Source organism: Dipodomys merriami, unplaced genomic scaffold (assembly GCF_024711535.1).
Source record: "Dipodomys merriami isolate MVZ:Mamm:240054 unplaced genomic scaffold, mDipMer1.0.p SCAF_9, whole genome shotgun sequence".
NCBI classification, from domain to species: Eukaryota; Metazoa; Chordata; class Mammalia; order Rodentia; family Heteromyidae; genus Dipodomys; species Dipodomys merriami.
In genome coordinates, this window is record NW_027206512.1 from 37,772,263 (window position 1) to 37,796,661 (window position 24,399).

At 46.2% G+C, this 24,399-nt stretch overlaps 3 protein-coding genes across 15 annotated transcripts in view; 1 reads left to right on the forward strand and 2 right to left on the reverse strand.

The window, feature by feature from the left end:
* The window catches only part of Fryl (FRY like transcription coactivator), a 230,725-nt gene extending 224,246 nt beyond the window's left edge, over window positions 1-6,479 (forward strand). For 8 of the 13 annotated variants that reach the window (XM_070012498.1, XM_070012503.1, XM_070012502.1 and 5 more), the window contains 4 exons: window positions 1,894-1,911; window positions 2,761-2,871; window positions 4,002-4,192; window positions 4,416-6,479. In XM_070012498.1, the coding sequence (XP_069868599.1) occupies window positions 1,894-1,911; window positions 2,761-2,871; window positions 4,002-4,192; window positions 4,416-4,674 (579 nt within the window). In that variant the 3' untranslated portion in view covers window positions 4,675-6,479. The remainder of the gene's footprint in view (window positions 1-1,893; window positions 1,912-2,760; window positions 2,872-4,001; window positions 4,193-4,415) is intronic. The other 5 variants (XM_070012504.1, XM_070012505.1, XM_070012510.1 and 2 more) reach the window with 1 other exon arrangement.
* A 4,421-nt stretch (window positions 6,480-10,900) lies between these two features.
* Zar1 (zygote arrest 1) lies at window positions 10,901-13,738 on the reverse strand. Its single transcript, XM_070012397.1, has 4 exons — window positions 12,788-13,738; window positions 11,663-11,755; window positions 11,503-11,577; window positions 10,901-11,114 (listed from the first exon to the last, which is right to left on the reverse strand). Exons 1-4 carry the CDS (start codon window positions 13,736-13,738, stop codon window positions 10,971-10,973), a joined length of 1,263 nt encoding a protein of 420 aa, XP_069868498.1. The 3' UTR covers window positions 10,901-10,970.
* Window positions 13,739-14,460: 722 nt separating this feature from the next.
* Slc10a4 (solute carrier family 10 member 4) lies at window positions 14,461-20,225 on the reverse strand. Its single transcript, XM_070013225.1, has 3 exons — window positions 19,445-20,225; window positions 18,584-18,794; window positions 14,461-15,521 (listed from the first exon to the last, which is right to left on the reverse strand). Exons 1-3 carry the CDS (start codon window positions 20,041-20,043, stop codon window positions 15,009-15,011), a joined length of 1,323 nt encoding a protein of 440 aa, XP_069869326.1. The 5' UTR covers window positions 20,044-20,225; the 3' UTR covers window positions 14,461-15,008.
* Between the last annotated feature and the right edge of the window lie 4,174 nt (window positions 20,226-24,399).

Below are 24,399 nucleotides of genomic sequence, written 5' to 3' on the forward strand. Positions count from 1 at the left end.
AGAAGTTACATGGTATGGATTTCTAATCTCTACAAAAGCTATTATACTATTATAGTAAAATGTAAAGTTTTAGAAAAATGAAGTGTTGAGAAGAACCAGTTTCGTTTACGATACTCTTTCCGGCACTGTGCGAATAGGCATTTTACAGTCATCATCGCTGTCCTTACAATTCAAGCAAGCAGGCTCTCCCTTTTAGTCACTCCTGTTTTGGAACTGAGGCACAGAGAAGTTAATTTATCTAAATTTTGAAATAGTGGGACCAGGATTCAAACCAAGGCAAAACTGGGTCCAAGTCCTAAACTAAGTTAGGGGGAAAACTTATACTAGGTAGGTTAGGAAAAATGAGACGATAGGGAGTTAGCCCTAGCCCAGAATTAGACTGGAAGGGCATGGTGGCCAGTGTTTAAATGACTCTCTTGTTAACTTTTCCCTTATAAATTAGATGAATATGCAAAGAGGTTGCTTTCCCTTTCTTGAAGATTATAGGTCAGGTAGCATAGCTTCAGATTTCCTACTAAGTGAAAAACTACAAACTGTTTATGTGAGTCTTTGATTTATATTTTCCCTCACTTTTCACGTTCAGTGCTGTGTGCGTGGAAGGTCCTTTTTACATGACCGTCTCTGCTGTCGTTGTATACTAGTAATTGTGGGCATAATCAATAAATGTTTATTAACTAAAATGATGTAACATACACGTGCAAATTTCAGCATGCTGAAAAGCAGCAGTTTAAACTGCGCATGTGTGTATTCATCCTCAGAGATGCCGTTAGCATGTTTGCCTGGTGTGGTAGTTGAGAACTACGAGAGGAGATCGGCAGTTGCCATTCTCATGAGCTCCCATGCATTTCACAGCACAGGCTTTGGTTGGATAATGGTAGAGCTTGTTCCATTTATGCTAAAAGAAGTGGGATGTTTTAGTTCAAATTCAAAATTCCACATGAAATAAACTACAGAAATCCAAGCCTCAGAAGCAAAACCTTATGCTAATGTTTACTTAACAACTATCCTGGTGAGTCAGGTGGAGCTGAAGTTCACCTTTGCTTAGCAAATCCCTTCTAAATTGTAGGAATAAATGTTATATCAACAGTCCTTCGGAACAGGCTTACAGATGACTTCTAGAAGCTATATTTACATGATAGAAATTCCTGTTTTAATGAGACTTGATCCAAGTTGCTGTAGATATTTTAATGTGGTAACTTTTAAGATAATCCATAAATGAAGACTTTTCACTATGAGTTTTACATACATTACATCCTTTGATTAAAACCTAGTTAGGTCAAATTTCTGATACTAGATGACATTTGGAGTACACTGTAAAACATATCTGCTCTCGATATTCTGCCCCGTGGCTCAGCATAAGTAAGGCCACCTTGGATCAATTAGACATTGAAGGATAGAAAGTCTAGAATCTGCTCATGGGTAAGTATTACTCTGTAAGATTGTAAGCAGTTCTTTATTGAAAAGATAATGGTGTCTCATTCACTTTCACCAGTTTTCCACATTACTAATGAAAATTTTCCTAGAGTTGAGTCTTGTCTGAGGGTTTTTATTGTTGCTTACCAGAAAAATTAAACTATTTGGATAGCAGACACTTTGAATAGCCAAAATTCCCAAGATCATATTAGTTGTTTTACTGTATGTAGCTTTTACACAGAAACAAACCATAGCCTAGATTTGAGTTATTTGAGAATTAGGAGGGGAAAAAATGCCACCCTGAATTGTTGCAATAAAATCTAGAAAACTGTATTTTTGAAATAACATTTTTGTTGGGGTATAAATATATGTTCTCCATTTTACCTGAGACATCTGTGACCCTAGTGAAAATTTCTTACACTAATTCTTGGTCTTTTTTCTTTCTTTGTATTTTTGTGACCCGATCACCTTCTTGCTTAGCAAATGGAAATTCTAGCAGTAAGTGACCTGTCTTGATTTATGGACTCCTTATCCCTGCCAGACAAACTGGTTTTCATCTGCCATTTGTCCTTCTGTGACCTTGTCATAGACTACTTTAAAAGTAGTATGTGCTTCAATTTGCATATCCCTAATCCATGAAATGTTCTATAAAATAAATGAAATTTGGTTTTACCATTTATATATATATATATTAATATAAATGTACAGCTATCAGGCACATTTTTCTAAATATAACTAACATATCTCCTTTGAGTTTTAAAAACCAATTCAATTTCATAGTCTCACTTAAATGAGGTTGCCAAGTGGTTTTCCTTAGAAAAATTACTTCATTTTTGGAAGTGGCGCTGTGGTTCAGGTGGCAGAGCGCAAGCCTTGAGCTGAAGAGCTGAGGGACAGCGCCCAGGCCCAGAGTTCAATTCAAGCCCCACAATCCAAAAAAAAAGACTTCATTTTTAAAGATAGACACTTCTTTAGGTTAAGAGGTGGCCCAGTTCCCCTTTTCTTTATCAGTATCCTATTGGTAGATGCAGTTGGACCACTACTAACTATGCATCTGTAAATTGAGAATTTATCCTTCTTAAAGCATCTCATATATTGTCTTCTGACACATTCTATGTGTCCAGAGTGAAAACCATGCTTTATACTAACAAGGAATATGTTACCAAAGAGGCTTGTTTTATTTAAATGCCAGCCCTCAAAGCATCTTTTTTTATCTACCCTTCATAAGCTTCACAACATATTAACTTGCTTACTACAGAAAAATCCCAAGACAATGTTAACATGATTATAATTTTTAGCCACATACTACAGTACACCCAAATTAAGTGTAATGTAATTTATTTGTAGGAACTGGAACTCTGCAGAAGGTTATACAAACTGCATTTCCAACTGCTGCTTCTGTTCCAGGCCTATTGTAAACTCATCAACCAAGTAAATACAGTAAAAAATGAAGCAGAGGTAAGTACTCTGCGGACATTTATTCCTTCCTAGAATAGTCAGTTACTTACCTTGAATTAAAGAATGATATATATATATATATATATATATATATATGGATATATATTTTTTTTTAATGTGCACTGTCAGGTTGTACTAGAAAGACCACTAATACTAGTCATCTTCACAGGCTCAAGATAAAAAGGTTTTGGTAACAGAAATACATCAAAGTAGTCGTGGAGATAGGAGGGCAGGGATGGTAGGGGAAAAACAAAGGAGGAGGCAACAATGCTTGATAAGAAATGTACTCCTGGGGCTGGGAAGGTGGCTCAGTGGTAGAGCACTTGCCTTGCATGCATGAGGCCCTGGGTTCGATTCCTCAGCACCACATAAGCAAAAAGAAAAAAGCCGAAGTGGCGCTGTGGCTCAAGTGGAAGAGCGCTAGCCTTGAGCTGAAGAGCTGAGGGACAGCGCCCAGGCCCAGAGTTCAGGACCCATGACCGGACCCAAAAAAGAAGTGTACTCATTACCTTACTCGTGTAATTGTAACTCCTCTGTATAGTATTTTCACAATAAAAAACTTATTTAAAAAAAAGTCAAGTAAAATACATCAGTTCAATAGACATGAAATTAGTGAGACCTCTAGTTTAAATTATAATCTAGTTGTATTTAATTTTATGGCTGCATATAAGATTCAAGATGATAAAAACACTTGAAAACCATCAATGTGTAGGCACAGAGATAACTATCACTGGGAAAATGAATTTGTAAACAAGAAACTATATGTACATATTTGTGCTTATAAAGTATCCTGATTAAATAACTTCAGACATCTTGATTCTCCCTAATAAATGAATCATCTTATCTTAAATGAATATATAATCATGTGTTGGGACAATATAAACATTTTTATTTGTCAAAAATAGTTAAGCTCATTGTAGTGGTGAATGCCTCTAATTATTGGAAGGCGAAGGGCAGGATTTCAAACTGGAGGGCAGCAGGGCTACCAAGTGAGATGCTGCTAAAAAATAAAAAGTAAAGCCTGGCATTTGGAACATTTAACATTGGAAAATAAACCCCTCACAGCCAGTTACAAATGCTCCAACGTTCCTAAAGCTTGGAACTGATCCTGGGGGTTGTATCTGTTCTAGGTCATCAACATGTCAGAGGAGCTTGCCCACCTAGAGAGCATCCTCAAGGAAGCAGAGGCTGCTTCAGAAAATGAAGAAATTGACATTTCCAAGGCTGTACAAACCACCACAGAAACTGCCATTCATTCTCTGATTGAAACTCTGAAAAATAAGGAATTTGTATCAGCCGTAGCACAAGTCAAAGCATTCAGGTAAAATGTGCAGAGGTTTAAAGATGCCCTTCTCTCACCAGACAAGCTTAGGTTTTGGTCTTTTATTTCATGTTTCAATGAGCCATGTCTCTGTGAGAGGAAATTTGACCTTGTTAAAAAAAATTTTTTTTTTTTAGCCAGCAGGTATTACTTTGAGTAATATTTGCTCAGATACCTATTTTATCTGTGACTAATGGCTTCCACAAACGGTGGTCTGTTTTAGGACTCTCTGGCCCAATGACATCTTTGGCAGCTGCGAGGATGACCCAGTGCAGACACTGTTGCACATCTACTTCCACCATCAGACGCTGGGCCAGACGGGCAGCTTCGCAGTCATAGGCTCCAACCTTGACATGTCGGAAGCCAACTACAAACTGATGGAACTCAACCTGGAGATAAGAGAGTCTCTGCGCATGGTGCAATCATACCAACCTCTAGCACAGGCCAAATCGATTGGGAATATGGTGAGCACTGGATTCTGAGAAGCTTCAGACATTGTGGAGAGAAACTGAAGATTATTAAGAATATTAACCAAGCACCTTTTATGAACCCTTGCAACTCACTGATAAACTTTTCTGGCAGCACCTACAATTAAAGTGTAGCTAACAATAAACTAGCAAAAGCAAACATCTGAAGAAAGAAAAAAACGGTAATTGTTTTAACAAGCTGCCAATACCTCCCATAATAACTGTATAAAGAAGAAAATTTTAAAAATACGTATCCTATATGAAAAGAAAAGGGCTAAAAGTGATGCATACAAATACATTACTTTCTGGAGAAAGCAAAGAATTCCAAGAATGTTTGCAATAAAGGCCTCTGATACTGGGACATCAGAACAGGCAAAATGAGGCTGAAGTCACGGCTGACTCTTTTGAGCAGATGACCTGCAAAGCTGCTTGGATTCACCCACATAATCTACAGTTAGTGCTTGATCATCTACATGAACATCCAGTCACGTGGATACACACAGACTTATTTGCAGAAACCATTGAGTTCTTTCAATTTATGGGATAGGGGTTTGGATTGTTTGTGTGTTGGGGGAGGGGGGTTGGTCTGTGTAAGGAATTATGTGTGTGTGAGTGGGGATGTATGGGTATTTTCAAGGTGTGGATGTCTGGTGATGATATCTAAGAGCATGCCTAAAAGAGCACTGCAAGATTATTTTTGAAGAAATTTTATTTTATTAGCTCTAACTCTTCATAGTGTGTAAATGTTAGAACATTTTAATAATATTTTAAATCTGGGCTTTCCCAGTATTTCAAAAAGAAATAATATATCTGTTAAGGTTATTGGAATGCTGCTCAGTTCTCTGATCAGTGCTTATGTTACGATTGTTGATAACTAACCAAAGTAGATGCCTGCAGAGACTTTAAAATGTAAAAATAAAGATGTATGCTGCCCGTCAGCGATTCTCATTAGAAAAGTTAACTTATTTTACTCCATAATTATTATAGAAACTGTATAGACTAAAACCAGTATTTTCTTGTACATTTGTGCCATGCACTGTTACACAAGAGTAGGTGTACAAGGCTAAAGGAAGAATTGCGGTCATTTATGGTAGACCCACCGGGCTTGCAGGCCATGAAGTCTATTGAATCCAAAAGAAGAGATGCAAATGCGTTTTCCTGTGATTCTTCTGGACTCACATGCTTCATGCTAAAGGAACCTGGGGGCTCGGGAAACAGAAAGGAAGCCTGAAGACTGACTACCAAAACTCGCAATATACTTACCCACTGAGTCTGTAGCATAACATGAACTGGATTCTCTGTCCTTTTTTTAAAATAGCATTTTGTAAAAGAAATGAATGTAGTCCCACGACTCCTGATTTGAAAGGAACACCTTATATTTTTTATATGCATCTCTTATCCACTGTGACTTTCTTTTAAACTGGACTCTGTGGTTGCAGAGTTTGGAATGCAGAAATGAAATGCTTAGCTTTGCCTTTCTTGGGGGCGTGGACCCTGCCAGAAATGTAATTATGCTCAAGTGCATTAATTGAAGGCACTGTGCACGCCGTTGGACTGCTGACCATAGTTATGTTCCCTACTGGTCACGGCACATTCATAATCACTGTATTTTTTTGACCCTGATAAAAAAAAAAATATTTTAATGGTGTTCTGGTACTGTAAATGGTGTCCTTTAAATTATTTAATAACTTTTGGGTATGGGGCAGGCAGAGAGGGATGGTGTCCAGAGACACAACCACACTTTACACCCTATCTTACTCTCCCCTATCTTCTTACCCTGCCTACATCCTTTTTGTTAAAAATAAAAAAAGCATTGCGTATCTTGGCTTATGTGGCATTTTTTAAAAGATTAAAAACATGCAGCACTTAGAAACTTTACAAATATTACCTAATCAAGTTTCATTGTTCCTTTAAAAAAAAAGGAATAAACCACCAGGTGTCAGGGCTCATGCCTGTAATCCTAGCATCTCAGAAGGCTGAGATGTGAGGATCATGGTTCAAAGCCAGCCCAGGCAGAAAAGTCCCTGTGAGACTCTTACCTCAAATTAACCACTCAAAAACTGGAAGTGGTGCTGTGGCTCAAGTGGTAGAGCACTAGCCTTGAGCACAAAGAGGCTCTGGGACAGCGCCCAGACCCTGATCAAGCCCTACAACTAACACACACACAAAAGGACTCAACCAGGTATGGTGGCTCATAGTTTGAAGCCAGCCTGAGCAGAGAAATCTGAGAGATTCTTCAGTTATCTAGCAAAAAGCCAAAATGGGCTATGATACAAGTGGTAGAGCATCAGTCTTGAGTGAAAAAGCTTGTAAGCAAGAAGAGTTTGAGGCCCTGAGTTCAAGCCCCAGTGCCAGCACCAAAAAAGAGACTCATGAGACAGACCCTTCAAATAGTTGCAATTGGCTTTTTGAATTTATAGACCACGAATTTACTAATATAACAAAAACGAATACACTTGCAAAATACAAATTCATTAGGCTGCCTTTTTTTACAATTGGATCTTCCTCATCTATTGTTCCTCTGAATCCGAAGTTTTGCCCAATGTTTAACTTATTACTTAAAGCCTAGTTTTGCCACACACAACTTTTTAAATAAGTTCACTAAACTTATTTCTAGAGAGAAATAGCAAAGGAAGAGATAAAGGACTTTTGCACAATTTAGAAGATAGTTTCTATTATCTACAACTTACCTTTAAGTGAAGAAATACTGAAATACTCATCATAACCAGAAGAGCTCCCTGCTCGCGTCACACCAACACCTTCTCCATGAAAGAAAGCTGGGCGCCCTTGGCTCAGGTTTATAATCTAATCCTAGCTACTCAGGAGGCTGGGATCTGAGGACAGCCATTCAAAGCTAGCCTGGGCAGGAAAGTCCATGACACTATCTCCAATTAACCACCAGAAAACTGGAAGTGGTTCTGGGGCTCAAATAGTGTAGTGCTCACCTTGAGCTGAAGAGCTCAGGGACAGCACTGAGGCCCAGAGTTCAAGCTCTACAACCAACAAAGAAAAAGAAATTACAGCCGCTGGGAAGGTGGCTCAGTGGTAGAGGGCTTGCTTTGTATGCATGAGGGCCCTGGGTTCGATTCCTTACCACCGATTCAGCAGAAAAAGCCAGAAGTGGTGCTGTGGCTCAAGTGGTAGAGTGCTAGCCTTGAGCTGAAGAGCTGAGGGACAGAGCACAGGCCCAGAGTTCAGGCCCACGACCAACAACAACAACAAAAAATTACACCAGATTTATATTCTAGAGAAAATGAAGAAAATAAGAAAATTGTCATCCCTTCCCTTGGCACCAGGGAGAATATTTCAGAATCTAGCCTCTCAATGTTTTTAAAAATCTCCTCCCATGTAAACTGTTAACTCTGTGTATGAGTAGAATCTTCTTGTTAGGATGTTGCTGTCATAACTCAGGAGCAAAAGATGTTTTGATACTACTTTGGTAACTAAATACCTACTCACCCTAACTAAAACAGTCTCAGTAACACAGAACTAGTTGCCTTGTTAGACAAAGCAGCAAAAAAAAAAAAGTGATGTAACTGCTCATCTTAATAGAATGTCTTTAAAAAAACTACTTGCAGCTGGGCGTTGGTGGCCTGTAATTCTAGCTACTAAGGAGGCTGAGAGCTGAGAATTGTGGTTTGAAGCCAGTCCAGGCAGGAAAGGCCTTGAGACTCTAGTTAACCACCTAAGCTCCACCGGAAGTGGAGCTGTGGCTCAAAGTGGAAGAGTGCTAGCCTTGAGCAAAAAAATGCTCAGGAACAGCACCCAGGGCCCTGAATTCAAACCCCACTACCCACCATACATTATATATATAGATATAGATAGAGATATAGAAATATAGATATATATACACATATATACATATACATATACATATATATGGTATATATAATATATAAATGCAGCAAGTCTCTAAACAGAACAAGTGAAAACACCTGCTTTTATGCACACCTCCCAATTTATCTAGACCCTGAAAGTTAGCTTTTTTTTTTTTTTTTTTTTTTTTTTGGTCATGGGGCTTGAACTCTGGGCTTGGGCACTGTCTCTCAGCTCTTCAGCTCAAGGCTAGTGCTCTACCACTTGAGCCACAGCTCCACTTCCAGCTTTTTCTGTTTGTGTGGTGCTGAGGAATCGAACCCAGGGCCTCATGAATACAAAGCAAGCACTCTAAAGCACTCTACCACTGAACCACCTTCCCAGCCCTTATTCCTTTTTAAAAGTGATCTGTCACCATGCCCCACCACCTTTCACCATTTTGAAACCTTTTTGTGGGTTCTCACTGATAAAGACCCATCTTGAGATGGCCTGAATTGTCCTCCCAGTCTGGTCTTGCCAGTACTACCTGCTATCTTATCCTCAGTGTAGTAGTCTACACTGCACTCCAGTCTGGTTCTGCTTCTTTCTGCCACAGGTCTCAGGAAGCTAAGGGTGGAGGCCACAGTAGACTTGTTCTCCATACTCATCACAATGCTGGCAAGCTTCACCACACCCCAAAATGACTCCATTGGGCCAAGAGCATAGATGGGCCTTCCCAATCAATATAAGGATTCTAGACAGGCCTCAGATCACTTTAGGTCTTACCCCTCTGACTACATACTGGCAGCACCTGAGATGTTAGATTAATATCTACCTATATGGTTTTGTTTTTTGGTCATGATCGAACTCACAGCTTGGGTGCTGTTCCTGAGCTCTTTTGCTCAAGCCTAGTGTTCTAACACTTTGAGCCACTGTGCCACTTCTGGTTTTCTGGTGGTTAATTGGAGATCAAGTCTCATGAATTTTTCTGCCTAGACTGGCTTTGAGTTGCAACCCTCATATCTCAGCCTCCTGAGTAGCTAAGATTCAAGCGTGAGCCACTGGCGCCTGGCCTCATTTTCAAGTAACTGAATGTTCAGAAAGTTTAATGGAGGCATAATTAGCACCTAGTCCAATTGTGACATATTTGTAATTAGACCAGTGAGATCTCAGCATTTCCATGGGGATCATTTGGGGAATCTGTTAGATGCATTATAGCAACTCAGTAAAACAAAGGGAAAAGCCTGTGTCTCTCCACTGTCTTTAGGTGGTCTCTTTGGGGGAGAGGGACACTACTAAGGTTTGAATTTAGGGCTGTCCATTTGCTTGGCTTGTTTCACTTGACTGGCACTCTGCCATTTGAGCCATGACTCCAGATTGGTTATTTTGGAAACAGACTCTTGAAGACTTTTCTGCCCAGACTGGCCCTGAACTTAGATACTCTTAAGTCTCAGGCTCCTGAGTGGCATGATCCACCAAGCTCCTAGCTCTTGATTTTTGAGACAGGGTCTCTCCTATATGATAGCCTCAAACTTCTTGCCTCAGACTCCCCAGTGCTGGGATTAAAGGTGTGTACTTTCATGCCAAAAAAATTTGGGGTGGGGGGAGGTCAGGGGTGCTAGTACTAGGGTTTAAACTCGGGGCCTCTTTTTTTTTTTTTTTTCTCTCAAGGCTGGTGCTCAATCACTTGAGCAACATCTTTACTTTTGGCTTTCTGGTAATTAGTTGGAGATGATTCGTCTGCCAGGGCTGATTTCAAACTCCAGTCCTCAGATCTCAGCCTCTTAAGTAGCTACCTGGCTCAATATTATAGTTCAATGGTACAGCCCTTTCCTAGAATACTTGAGACTGTCCGTCTCTAGCACCACAAAAAAAAAAAATAAATTACCACCCAGAGTCCACGTGAATTTTGTTATTCACCTTCTTAAAGAAGCTGCTCATAAACAGCCACCTGTTCAAGCCTCATTTGTAACACCAGTCAGTCCAACAAGAGCCCTCAGCAGTTGGCCTGTGCATGGAAACATCCCCCTCCACCTCCTCACTGTGTGCCCTGGTCACCCTCATGGCCTCACACATCAAGGCTGTACCTTGACTTCCCCAAAAGACAGCTCTCATGGCCAAAAGATCTTTAATTCAATGCGCATCTTTCTTAGAAGCTTCAGCTCTGTCTGTAGACCCACGCAGCACCTCTCATATGGATGAACCTCTATCAATAGTTTCTCAAATGCCTGCAAACTTGGCTACCACAGACTAGCCTGTGCCATCAAAAGACAATAACAAAGTCAAGGTGACAGGCTCAGACTGTCAGTAGCACAAGCTCTCCTTAAACTTGGACATAAATTGCATCCAAATCTTTAGGATTGTTTTTGCAGCATTTTTTATTTGCAAGCTCTGTCCAGATATACTGCCTTTCACAAAGGATTTTGAGAACGGGATGGTGGCAAGAAAGGAGAGACGGAAAAAGCTTGCTTGTCTGTTCCACTTGACGCATTAGGCAGGACCATTTTTCACATCCGTTAAATGATGTATTTGAAGCTGAAGGTGCTGTCGCAGGAGAGGCGCTTGCCCTTGCATCTCCCACACAAGTCTTGACGGTGGGGGCGTTTAGGGTCCACATGACGAAGTCTTACTGGGCAGGAACATCTAGTTCTTTGACAACTCTGAAAAATCAGTGTGAAAAGTACATAGAAAAGATGAACCTTAGGACTTCAGAGTGACTTTTCTACTCCAAACACTTCCTGAGTGCTTTCTAAGACAGGTGCCTGGGTTTGGCGTCACTACATACATCCTACCTAGCAATGGGAGTAGGGGAAGAGGCTCTCTGTGGCAGCAGGTTTGATTCTTAACTAGGAACTTGTTTCACAAGAAACTTCACCAAGTTTCACTCTGCTTTTGAGGGTGAGGAAGAAAATAAGTAGGGGATGCACTTGTCACTGAAAGCCTAATACAACCAGGATTTGCAAGAACAGAAGCCCTTAGAAAACACATTCGAGAAAATGCGAAACATCCTCCACTACCCAGTTCAGACAAAAACCGTAAACAATTTACTTGACAGGTGATGTCTTCCACCCGGTAAGGGTTGTAAGACTTCTGACAAGTTCTGCAGAACTGTTTGAAGTAAACCTGTGATGAGAAACAGATACACTTAAAGTCAAAGCCCTGCAAACCTTTGGGCAGGAAGATGCCAGGCCCGGGGACAGGCCCTTACCTTGCTGGTGCCCTGTACACACCACACGTATGCGCTCTCCCAGCGGATGTTGCAGTCCTTGCAGTGGTAGTAGCCATACTTCTGCTCTAAGAACTGCACAACAGGATAGCGGAGTTGAGCCAACACACACCTGAGAACCTTTCAGAGCTTGGAAGGTTCTAGGTGATCCTTAAAAATGGCGACTTCATTTCACATCATGGAGGAAAGTGGCACAAGGTGTGGGTAAGTCTCCAAAATCTAGTGAGCTAATAAGAGTCAAATAGGGCCCTCAAAACAGATTATATGCCAGGTGAATTTGACTCATTAGGCAAGTGAAAAAATCAAAAACATTCAGGGTTCTTGGAAACTTCTAGTTCCCTGAGTAGGCCTTTTCTCAGTAGGATAATGCCTGATCTTTAAACATTCACAGATGAGAGTTGCTATACTAAAAAAGGCTCCATCTCTCTGATACTTTATAAGATGTTTATCTGCAAAGATGAATTTCTCTAGGCTGAATTCAGTTTCCATCAAAAAGTCCTGCCACATATCTGTAAGCAAAAGTTCATTTAACTAGGAACTATGGTAGAACATTCCGTTATTCTTAAGCTTTCCCTTATCCCATCGGATGAGAAATGACCTTTAAGATTCAGGCCTAAGAATTTTTTAATGGTTTTAAGTGGATTAAATTTAAAGCAAGGCAAAGCGAGGTGTGGTGGCAAACCCCAGCACTTTGGGAAGCTGCTAGATCAGTCTGGAGGACGTAGTGAGATCTTTTCAACAACAATAATAACCACCAAGGCATTTTTCTACGGGAGTTCTAGCAGTCCTGTGACATCCTGAGGGATGCCACATATAGTGGGGACATGGGAACAGAGTTCACCCTGGGCCCTGTGCTGTGTGTGGATCTCAGCTCATCTGAACGCTGGTCCACACTGGAGCCCGGTGCTCACAGTGCGAATCCTTGGCCTATGGGGGTGACCAGGTCAGAGAGTGGGGGCCAGTAAGAGTCCACTATTGGGAAAAGATGGCCTTGGCCTCAGCCAACGTCTGCGAAATCCCAGGCCGGCCTGGCCATCTCCACGTATCCCTGAGATGTTGGGCCGAGCGCAAGAGGAGACCCCATCCCAGAGCCCACCTGGGCCTCACCTGGAAGGGCAGGCGCTCGGCGCCTAGCTCTGTGCTCCACGTCGGGGGCCGCTCCAGCCCGGCGGCCTGCTGGGCGCTGACCCCGGGGTCCCCGTCCCTCGCCGCCGCTGCTGCTGGGCGCAGCTCCCGATGCCGAGGCGCGGGCTTCGGGGCCGCCGCGTCCTCCCCGGATTCCACGGGCGGCCGGGGCCCGTCCACGGCCGCCTCCTCCCCTTCCGCCTCGTCCTCCTCCGCCCGCGGCGGTCGGGGCGTCCTCGCCGCCGTCTCCTCTCCCTCCTGCTCTCGCGCTCGGGGGCTCGCGGGCTGCGGGCCTCGCTCGGCCTCCAGGAAGGCGGTGAGGCGGCGGGGGACCGGCGAGAACACCGCGACGGTGCGCGGAAAGCGCGCGAGGCGCGGGCCACGCCCCGCAAGGCTGCCGGGCTCCGGGCCGGGGCTCCCGCGCTGCGGGGAGGCGCCGGGGCCGCGCTGGGGCTCGGGCTGCGGGGAGGCGCCGGGGCCCGGGCGCGCGGGCGGCGGGTCGGGCGCGGGCTGGGAGTCCGGGACGCCGAGGCCCGGAGCGCGGGGCCGGCGCGGCAGCGGGCGGCGGCCGAGCGAGCACTGCACCGCGGCGTCCCGGCGCGGGTTCACCTGCACCGCCACCTCGCGGCTGCCGACCCCGCACGGCCGCGCCCCGACGCCCGCGCTCACCCGCGACAGCAGCGCCAGGAGCAGCGCCCGCCGGTAGCCGTCGAGGGAGTCGGCGGCCTGGGGCTGCGCGCAGCCGGGGAACGACGACGCGCCGGCGGCCGCAGCGCCGGCCGAGGCCGAGGAGCCCCCGGCGCGGAGCCTCCAGCCGTCGGCGGCGGCCGCCGCCTTGCCCCGAGCCGAGAGCTGGCCGGGGACGGGGTACGCGCAGGGGGCGCACGCCGGGTACATGCTCCGGCCCAGCACCTGGGCCCCCAAGGCCGCCATACACGCAGCCCAGCTGCTCCCGCGCCCGCGCCCTAAATAGGCGGCCCGGAGGAGGCGGGAACACCCCGGCCAACGCCGCCCTGCCGCCCCCTCCATCGTGTCCCCCACCTTCCCGTCTCAGGAAACCCTCTCCACACGGGGCTGGGCGCGAGAACCCTAAGGGGATGCACAACCTGGGCTGGCGCTGCCAGGAAAAGTAGCGATGTGTTCATGAACTCGTGGATGTGAGGACGCTCACCCAAGAAGGAGCCCAGCCAGGTGGTCCCCATCCCTAGGTGATCCCCATCCCCAGGTGGTCCCCATCCCCAGGTCGTCCCCATCCCCAGGTGGTCCCGGTCCCCACGTGTCTGCGCCGCCCACCGGCCCTGGAAGGCCCAGCGCCCAGGGCCTCGGGCTTCTGAGCAAAATGCCAATGGAAACTGGCTTAAGGCTGATGACCTGTTCTCAGGGCAAACTCAGTTCCTTTCCCCAATCCCCAGCCCTTTCTCGGTGTGTTGAGATGCACACTGGGGCACCTCTTAATCAGGCTGTCTTCCTCTTGGGGTACCTCCCCCCCCACACCTTTCCGGCCCATGGCAAGTACCAGTTTGCCCTTACCGAACACCCTTCTTCCAAAAGATGCCCTGTCTTGGGATGTGCTTACATAAACGCAGAAGGGGGAAAGAACAGTTTTTATCCACTAGAAAGATGTTAAGTGCTTCATTACCAATAAATGTCAGATCAAGTCATCAAATACATGGTCATTTTCTGACAGGATACTGGCTTCACAATAACAGACTATATTTCACTGTTTTGTTGACCCCTTCTGGACTTTGCTAAACACGGGTCAAAATTCAATACTGTCAGGTATTTACAAATTGAGCAAGCAACACTTTGTTTTACAATTGCATTAAACTCATTTATGCTTTACAAAGATCGCTCATTTTACTCACAGGATGCACCAAAATCCTACACTTCCAACCCCTGTTTTTCAAATACTGTTATCTCTAGCTGCAAAACATTCAGAGAAAATGGGGGTGGAGAAAAACCTAAAAACACGGGTAACCAGATGAGGCTCCAATTTAGGTGATCCAGGTGGATGACATATTAGAACAGTGATTTGTAATTTATGAGGACACTTGGTTACTATGCCACTGCAGCTTTACAATGGGAAGATCAAAATTGTTAATGGAAGGGGAGCCAATTGTTACCCTTTCTGTAAACATATGCCTATCACTGGCCATAAATATGAATATATCCTCAAGACAGGCGCTCCTCTGCATCTCCATGTTCAGAGCGAAGTCTGGGTGGTTTCCATCATTATTAAGTTATCTGCTTGCACTGTGCCATAGGAAGTGTCTGCCATCTCCTCTTCTTTCAGTTTCTTATAAGAAATATCTGTATCTTCATCTTCATCTAGAGGCTCTCTCTTGTGCAATATCTCACTTCCATACATCTTGTATATTAAAACGAATATCCCTGCTTCCGCAGACTGGAAAAGGGCATAAAGTAAGGGAAACATGTACATACTTCCTATGAAGCGTGGGGGGAAGGCCAGTTTGAGAATGGCTGTACAGAGCTGCACATTCTGACTTCCTGTTTCCAGACAAACAGTCCTCTTGCAGTTGGGTGGGAGCTGGAATAGAGTAGCTAAGCCATAGCCTGAGGCATAGCCTGCCAAGGGCATGAAGATGGCTACCACATAAACAGATGCAGGAATACTTGCCAGCAGTTCTGGTCCTAACATAGTGCCGGTCATTATGAAAAGGACCACCAGAGTCACCAGCAGAGACCACAGGGAAATCTGGTAACAGAAACGCACAGACAAGCCATCAGCAAGGAGATCACTGAAGAGGAACTCAGGCAGGAGGTTCCTGGGCTCTCCACAGGAGACGCCCATGGAGTCTGACCTCCCCCACAAAATGGAGACCTTTGATGGAGATAGGTCACTGCTTCAGGAGGCATCCAAATCCATGCAGGACAACTCTACTTGTTCCTATGTCTAATGGCAATTTTCCTTCTTTAAACTCTGGCTGGTGCTCTTATGGGCCCTGGGGGCAATAGAAAGCCAGTCTAATTCCTTCTGAAAAACAGTCTTTGAAAGCTGATAAAATAGTGCTCTGGAAGACTGTCCCAGCTTCTCACCCTTCATTATGAAACTTCATTGTTGTGTCCTGACTGTTCAGTATGTGTGTTTAATTTGTGAATGGGCCTCACAAAAATAGAACTGAGCTCAACACCCTCAGGGATACGAGGAATTCTTTGCATTTGTTCATGAGAAAAATCCCATCTGGAAGTTTCTAATGATGGTTGGGAATTATTTAAACAGATGGCTATTGGTACTATTGACTATAAAACACTTCATGTTGATGTTCTAACATCTATTCAAGTAGGACAAGTTGTGTAAATAGCAAGGTAGAAATCTAAAAGTTCTCCTTCATATTGGTAATCACCTTGGCTTTTTATCATGAGAGTAGGGTGATCCAGAGAGAACAGATATAGTATTTTGGCCTGTGCTTCTCTGGATACGTAGGGAACCCTTTTGGAGACTGTAGGATTAGCAGATCAGTATCTGGGCTCATCAAAAATTTGATGTAAAAGATGCTAAAATAATTATTATGTGAGGTATGCATATTACACATTTGCAACTGGCAAATACCAAGCTATTGCAGATCCCAACTTACATTAAAGTGTGTCATGCTGAAAACATTGACAGGAAATCTGATATTTCACTTTGAAAATATTGGCTCCAAAGTTCCTTAAAACTATGAAATTACTTGAGTGAGGAGATCAAATGTGCATTTAGAGTGTTGGAAAAACTGTAACAAATTCTAAAACCCAGGTCTTAAGAGTGTGCTAATTAAAGATTACAGATATTGGAGAGATAGCCAATTTTATTGAATTGTCTCTATTATTTCAAATAATAGCTTATTTGATAGACTTTCTTTTGCAATTCCTATTGTTTTATAGTCAATGCCATTGCATTGCAGCTTAATGATTAGGCTTAGTAAATTCTGGATGCATCTCAAGATTATCTACAGGATCTTGTAGAAAATGTGTAAAAAATATGTGCATGTTTATATGCTTGTACATATTTATTACATGAACATATACATGTTTATTATGGAGCAGGGTTTCCTTTTTTCTTCTTCAGGATTTCTTTTGCTCATTTTTAGCCTGTGTAGAGAGCAGGCTTCTTTTTTCACATTCATAAAGTCTGGCTCTTCTGTATAATCAGAGTATTTCAGAAAATAGGCTAATCTAAGTAACACACCAAAGATTCTACCTTCTTAAGTCTGCAAACTTAAAGTTCTGAGGGGGCTTTTCTCTTCATTTGTCTTCAAGAATTTGGCTTTATATTTTATGGTAACGATAGATTTTTATCTGGTGAACTTCCTAGGTGTGTCTTGCTCTTTCGCATTATTTTTTAGTCTAATTTGCGAGTATTTTTTTTTCTCCAGGCAACTATTAGAAAATGTCTACTACCACAAAAAAACTACCAATGTTTTAAATAAAGCAATATTGGAAACATTGCCCACTTGAAAATAGTACTGTTTGAAAGTACTGCTAAAATAAAAGAAACCCCACACTACCATGACCATTAGAAATCATAGAAGAGGGCTGAGAATGTGGCTTAGTGGTAGAGTGCTTACCTAGCATGCATGAAGCCCTGGGTTCGATTCCTCAGTACCACATAAACAGAAAAAGCCAGAAGTGGCGCTGTGGCTCAAGTGGTAGAGTGCTAGCCTTGAACAAAAGAAGCTCAGGGACAGTGCCTAGGCCTTGAGTTCAAGCCCCAGGACTGGCAAAAAAAAAAAAAAAAAAAAGTCATAGAAGAGAGCACAGTGGGGAAGGAAAATGAAACACAAATTAAGTAGTGGCAAAATCACCTACTTTATCCGGGACCCCATTTCTTTTATGTTGCAGAACTAGTATTTTCTGCATTGTATTTTGTCGACCCAATATAATTTTTCAGTGTCTTAATCTGAGCAGTTCTAACTTATTTTTCTTTTAAAAACTGATAGAGTATTTTAAAAGCACAAGGTTTTTCAGAGCTAGGTTTCCACTTTTAAAAATGTAGTAATACCATTCTAAAAGAATGTACGTCTTGGGGCTGGGAAGGTGGCTCAGTGGTAGAGTGCTTGCCTTGCATGCCTGAGGCCCTGGGTTGGATTCCTCAGCACCACATAAGAAAAAAGCCGGAAGTGGTGCTGTGGCTCAAGTGGTAGAGCGCTAGCCTTGAGCTGAAGAGCTGAGGGACAGCGCCCAGGCCCAGAGTTCAGGCCCCACGACCGGACCCAAAAAAAAAAAAAAAAAAAAAAGAATGTACATCTTTATCTAAATAATCTTCTTTAATCTGCCTCAATTTTAAATACTATAGATTACGTGGGAAAACACTGCCATATAATTGCAATGTCATCTACACACACACACACACACACACACACACACACACACACACACACACACACACACACACACACACACACACACACACACACCATGGCCTGCTTTCTCCCTAGAGTTATGCTGTGACGCTGTTTTCAATCAAGCTGTATCTTTAGAGGGTTCTTGATAAGTAGCCCTGGCTGGTCTCAAGGCAGAGCCTCCTGCCTCAGCCTAAGACTGCTGGGATTATAGGATGAACAACGACACCCTGCTTAAACTAGATCCTAAATAGAGCCATCATGGGAGGAATTCCAAAAGGTAGACATTAATGTTGGTCGCATAAACTTGTTTCGAAGTGTATGCATGCATGCATAGTTTGCCAAGCCCTTTCCAGCCTTTCTCAGCCTTGGTACCATTTCAGCAGATGGGCGGAGCCCAGAGAGGCCAGGTGACCCTGGAAGGGAAGGGGCGCCTTACCTTCACGATGTAGTCAGCCACGCGGTTGTACTTGTAGCGGATGAAGACACCCAGGCCGATGGGGATGAGCGTGCTGCAGAGCGTCAGGGTCACAGCGCCCAGGGGTAGTAACTGAACCAGCGGGGTGTTGATCCACGCCCGGCTGTAGATCCACAGGCAGAGGGGCATCAGGACCAGCGCCAGGAGCGTGGAGGAGATGGTCATGATGATGCTGCAGAAAAGGAAATGGGAAGTCAGGCAGGGCTCGGCGCCAAAGCACCTGCCAGCCCTTTCCTTCCATGTTGGGGAGAGGGGAAGAGAAGGGGACTGGAAATGCTGGGGCTGAAGTCTGCAAGAACATCGGGAGCTCACAGAAGCCCACAGGAAACAAGAGGTCCCCAAGGCAAGACAAAGCAGCCACCACCGTGAGGCCTGGGTCTGGGTGGCTCTCAGAACAGGGCCATTCCCCGCCCCCCTTCATTTTCTTGTCCTCTTCCCAAGTACTGCGCACTGTTGGCCCTGGGTTCGACCTGTCAGCGCGGGCGGATGCTACTTGTTGGATTAAGCGCAGAGATGCTGCGCTCTGGGTGAGATGCCCGTCTTCATTGGACCAAGGGCTCCAATTTGCTTTTGATTAGTTCGGGCCGAGACTTAGCTTTGGACTTCCCCGCTTCTCTGTGTGTTCACAGCGGGCCCCTGGGCCAGAGGGTGCGGGGAGAAATCCCAGGATCTTCCAGCAGCTCCGTCCGGGCCCCCTCCCCCGGCCCCGCTCGGCTCTTCCTTCCCTGGCGCCTCGCCCCGGCCACCCGCGCCCCCTCTCCTCCCCGGTTCTGGACCCGGGGCCGTCGACGCGGCGGGCCGGGGGGGGGGGGGGGTGCGTACCTGAGGTTCATGTCGCCGTCCACCAGCAGGGACATGAGGTTGGAGAGGTTGCCGCCGGGGCAGCACCCGCACAGGAGCACGGCCACGGCGGCCACCTCGTCCAGGCGGAGCATGAGCGCGAGCAGGAAGGCGAGCAGCGGCAGGAGGCCGAACTGGCAGAGCGCGGCCAGCAGCGCGCCCAGGGGCCGGCGGACGTGCGCGCCGAAGCGGTGGGCGTCCACGGTGCAGCCCAGGCCCAGCATGGTGATGCACAGCGCCGCGCCCACCAGCACGTTCAGCCCGTGGTTGAGCGGCGTGTCCCAGAACGGGGTTTCGTGGGGGGCCCAGGGCCGCGGGAACGGGGACGGGCCCGGGCCCGCCGCGCCGCCGCCCGCCCAGGCGCTGCTCGCCGGCTCCGGGACCGGCGTCGGGGTCGGGCTGGGACCGAGGCCGAAGCTGAGGTTGGGAGCCAGATCGATCCCGGGCCCCGGGCTGGGGGTGAGGACGAGCGGGAAGTCCGTGCCTGGGCTCGGGCTGCTGGCGTTGGGCTCCAGGGTGGCGTTGTCCGGCGGCAGAGAGGACGGGGCAAAGAGCAGGCTGGCGTTGTCCGAGCCGTCCATGATGCTGTCGGCGGGAGGCTCCGATCGACCGCGCGCGCCTGGGTCCGTCTCCACCGCCTGTCTGTCCGCTGGTCCGTCTGTCTGTCTGCTGGTCTCTCTTGTCTCTGTCTGCCCGTCCGTCCGTCCGTCCGTCCGTTAGTCAGGGGCCGCTGACGTGCCGGGTCGCGTCAGTGAGGCAGGCAGGCAGGCTCTCCTGCTCCTCGCCTCCCAGGCTGGCACTTAGGAAAGTGCAGCCCCGCAAGGTGAAGCCGCCCCGCCCCGCCCCGCACGCCCCGCCGGCCCCGCAGGCCCCTTCGGCCCCGCCCCTCCGAGCCCGCCCCGCCCCGCCGGCCCCTTCTGCCCCGCCCCGCACGCCCCGCCCCGCCCCGCCGGCCCCTTCGGCCCCGCCCCTCCGAGCCCGCCCCGCCCCGCAGGCCCATCTGGCCCCGCCCTTCCGAGCCCGCCCCGCCCCTCCGGCCCCGCCGGCCCCGCCCCTCCGAGCCCGCCCCGCCCCGCAGGCCCCGCCCCTCCGAGCCCGCCCCGCCCCGCAGGCCCCGCCCTCCGAGCCCGCCCCGCCCCGCAGGCCCCGCCTGTTAATCACCGCTAAGTGGTTCTGGCTGAGCGCGCCAGCGCCAGCGCCAGCCAGGAACAAAGACACGACCCGGCCAGTCAGGACACCCGCCTGGCTGGCGACCCTCCAAGCCCTCCGGTGGGCCCGGCCTCTTTTCCTTTTTAGTTAAAAAAAAAATACATTTTCTAAGTCACACATGCACCTCGTACGTGAGGACCCACGTGGTGCTCGGATATTTCTGTGCACACGGCTTCGTGTTGCAATCAGGCTCCGTGCCCTCCCTTCAAACACGCATCGTGTCTTTATGACGACGACGTGCCTTCTTCTGGCTCCTGGAAATAGACAGTGCGTGTTAGTTATCTCCACTCGCCCTGTTGCTCAGAAGCACACCAGAACTCTGCCCCTTTCGTAATGAAATCTGGAGAAGCAGACACACGGAGGGGTGGGGCAAGGGCCGAGGAATGATCTATGCTTGCACACAAACCTGGTAAACAGCTTAAATAGCTTACATAGCCGGCAGCCTGGCATCAAGACCAGGGCCTGGCTTAATTACAGCCATTCTCTAGCAGCAGACACTGGATCTGACTTGAATTGGACAAAACATTTTTAATGGTTTTTATGCTGTCTTAAAGTAGAAAGCAGTAATGAATGCTGGTGGTTTGATTGTCTCAGTAAAGCCATGGAGAGACACTACTGTTAAACCCTCCATTCAAAAATAGATTTAAAAACCTGGTGCTGCTGGGGCTGGGAAGGTGGCTCAGTGGTAGAGAACTTGCCTTGCAAGCATGAGGCCCTGGGTTCGATTCCTCAGCACCACATAAGCAAAAAGAAAAAAGCCGGAAGTGGTGCTGTGGCTCAAGTGGTAGAGTGCTAGCATTGAGCTAAAGAGCTGAGGGACAGCGCCCAGGCCCAGAGTTCAGGCCCCACGACGGGACCAAAACAAAACAAAAAAACCTGGCGCTGGTGGCTTATGCCTGTACTCCTGCCTGAGAGCTCCAGATAGTGGTTCAAAGCCAGCCCAGGAAGAAAAGGCTGTCAGACTCTTATCTCCAATTAACCACCAGAAAACCAGAAGTGGAGCTGTGGCTAAAAGTGGTAGAGTGCTATCCTTGAGCAAAAGGGCTTAGGGATAGCAACCAGTTCAAATCCCATGACTGACCAAAAAGAAATGACCTATGCCGGGCGCTGGTGGCTCACGCCTGTAATCCTAGCTACTCAGGAGGCTGAGATCTGAGGATCGCGGTTGAAAGCCAGCCCGGGCAAGAAAGACCGTGAGACTCCTATCTCCAATAAACCACCAGAAAACCGGAAGTGGCGCTGTAGCTCAAGTGGTAGAGCGCTCGCCTTGAGCTGAAGAGCTGAGGGACAACGCCCAGGCCCAGAGTTCAAGCCCCATGACCGACCAAAAAAAAAAAAAAAAAAGAAATGACCTAATTTTGACATATACTAGTGACATATATTTATGGAGCACACTGGGACATTTTAATAATACACACAATGCTAGTGACCCACTTCATCTCATATATTTACCATATTTGTGATATGGGAACATATTGATATGTGTTGGGGACATTCAAAATCGTCTCTACTTTCTCTTTTGAAATATGCAATGATTTGTTGTCAGCCATTGCTATCCTACTGTGACAAGCTTGATTTGTTTTCCAAAGGAGGAATCTGAGGCACAGGGACCCGTTGGCCTTATTGACCAAAACCACAGGTACTTGTCTGAGTCCTTAGAAGCTTAGTGAGGAGCTCAGCTAAGAAAAGTCTCTGAGGAAAAAAAAAAGTGCAGTCAAGAAGATATTGGCAGGTGAGGAGAAGATATTTGAGCGGCTACAGATTTATAAAGTGTTCTGAGTAAAGTGCTGGCATTGGGATTAAAGGACTGCAAAGAAATGAAGTGCTGAGATTCACTGGTTCAGACAGCTTTATCCCCAAACAAATCAAATTCAGACTTCTTAGGAGGGGGTGCCTTCCCAGGGGACTGAGCTAGCTCTATAGAGTAACTGTAACATGAACCCAGTTGAGTTGTGAAAACCGACTTAGGGATGGCTGGGCTGAACTCAAAGCTCAGTTTTAGCTCAGGGTTAGTCTTTTTGTTTTGTTTTTTGTTGGTCATAGGGCATGAAGTCAGGCCTGGGCTCTTTTGCTCAAGACTAGCACTCTACCACTTTGAGCCACAGCACCATTTCCGGTTTTCTGGTGGTTAATTGAAGAGTCTCATGGACTTTCCTGCCTGGGTGGGCTTTGAACTGTGATCCTCAGATCTCATCCTTCTGAGTAGCTAGGATTACAAGCATTAGCCACAAGCACCCAGCCCAGGGTTAGTCTTGAGCTTAACCCAGATGGAGTGAATTCTTCCCTGTCCCCTTTCCTGAAATCAAGGAGGGTTGGATGACATGCATTGCCTAATGGTGTAGAGCATTTGTATTTTCTCCTCCCAGTCTTGTGTAGAGGGCAGAGGATATGAAAAATGAGACTGAAATTCATACGATATTGCACTCTTAATCACATAATATTGCACTCTTAATCACAAACAGCTTCTCTTCATTAGACTATTAATCCCATGGAGGCTGAGATTCCACAACCATTTAGGAAAATAATGCATCCTTGTACTTCTCCAGAAGACAAACATGCAATGGTATCTATTGAGCTTTGGAGGAAGTGGGCCATGATTAAAAAAAAATTAATCCCAACTTTGCATTCATGTGTATGCAGATAAAAGGAAGATATTCAAATGTATAAGCAAACATGCTACCCAGGGTTTCTTTGTTTGTTTGTTTGTTTACCACAACTCCAGAAGAGGCATGAGGAGAAACAGACAAGAAACAGAGGAGACACTGCAGAGCTATAAGGACAAGAAACAGAGGAGACACTGCTATAGCCGGAGAACTAGTCTAAGGCCTGGTTCCTAGGATGGCACAATTGAGAGGCTGTGGAACCTTTAAGAGGTGGGACCTAACGGGAGTTCTGTAGGTCATTGGTGGTGGTGGAATCCTAAGATCTTGACCCCCTTCATTCTCTTGTAATTCCTGGCTGTGAAGTAAACAGTTCCGCTGTACATTTGTGCCAGCCATGATGTGTTATCTCAATACAGGTCCAAAGGCAACAAGGCAATCAATCATGGCCTAGAAACTGCCAAGTTATGAGCCAAATAAAACTCTTCTTGTTGAAGTTGATTATTTCAGTTGTTTTGTTATAGAGATGGAAAGTTGGCCAACATGAGACTTTTAAATGCTTGAAACCCAGGAACACACACCAAGAATACACACCAAGATCATTTGTGCATCATTGTGCACAAGACCATTTCCCTCAGAAAACCTCCTCTTGTGTTAAAGATATTAAAGTCTGCAATCAAATTAAATGAGCAGTAACTACAGGAGGCTGACTCATCCAACCAAGCTGGCTTGGGGATGCAGGGAGAGGGGAAGGGGAGGACTTGAAAGGCAATGTGTACCACAGTGTGAGCCCTGAAAACAGAAAGGGATAGTCTGGGATTGAAAATCATCAGGATTGGCCAGGCACAGGTGGCTCATGCCTGTAACCCTAGCTACTTAGAAGGCTGAGATCTGAGGCTGATGGTTCAAACTTAGCCCAGGCAAGAAAGTCTGTGAGCCTTTTATTTCTAATTAACTACCAAAAAAGTTGGACCTTCTGGTTTTCTGGTGGTTAATTGGAGATGAGAGTCTCACGGACTTTCCTACCTGGGCTGGCTTTGAACCACATTCCTCAGATCTCAGCCTCCTGAGTAGCTAGGATTACAGGTATGAGCCACCGGCACCTAGCTCATTTTTATATATTAATAA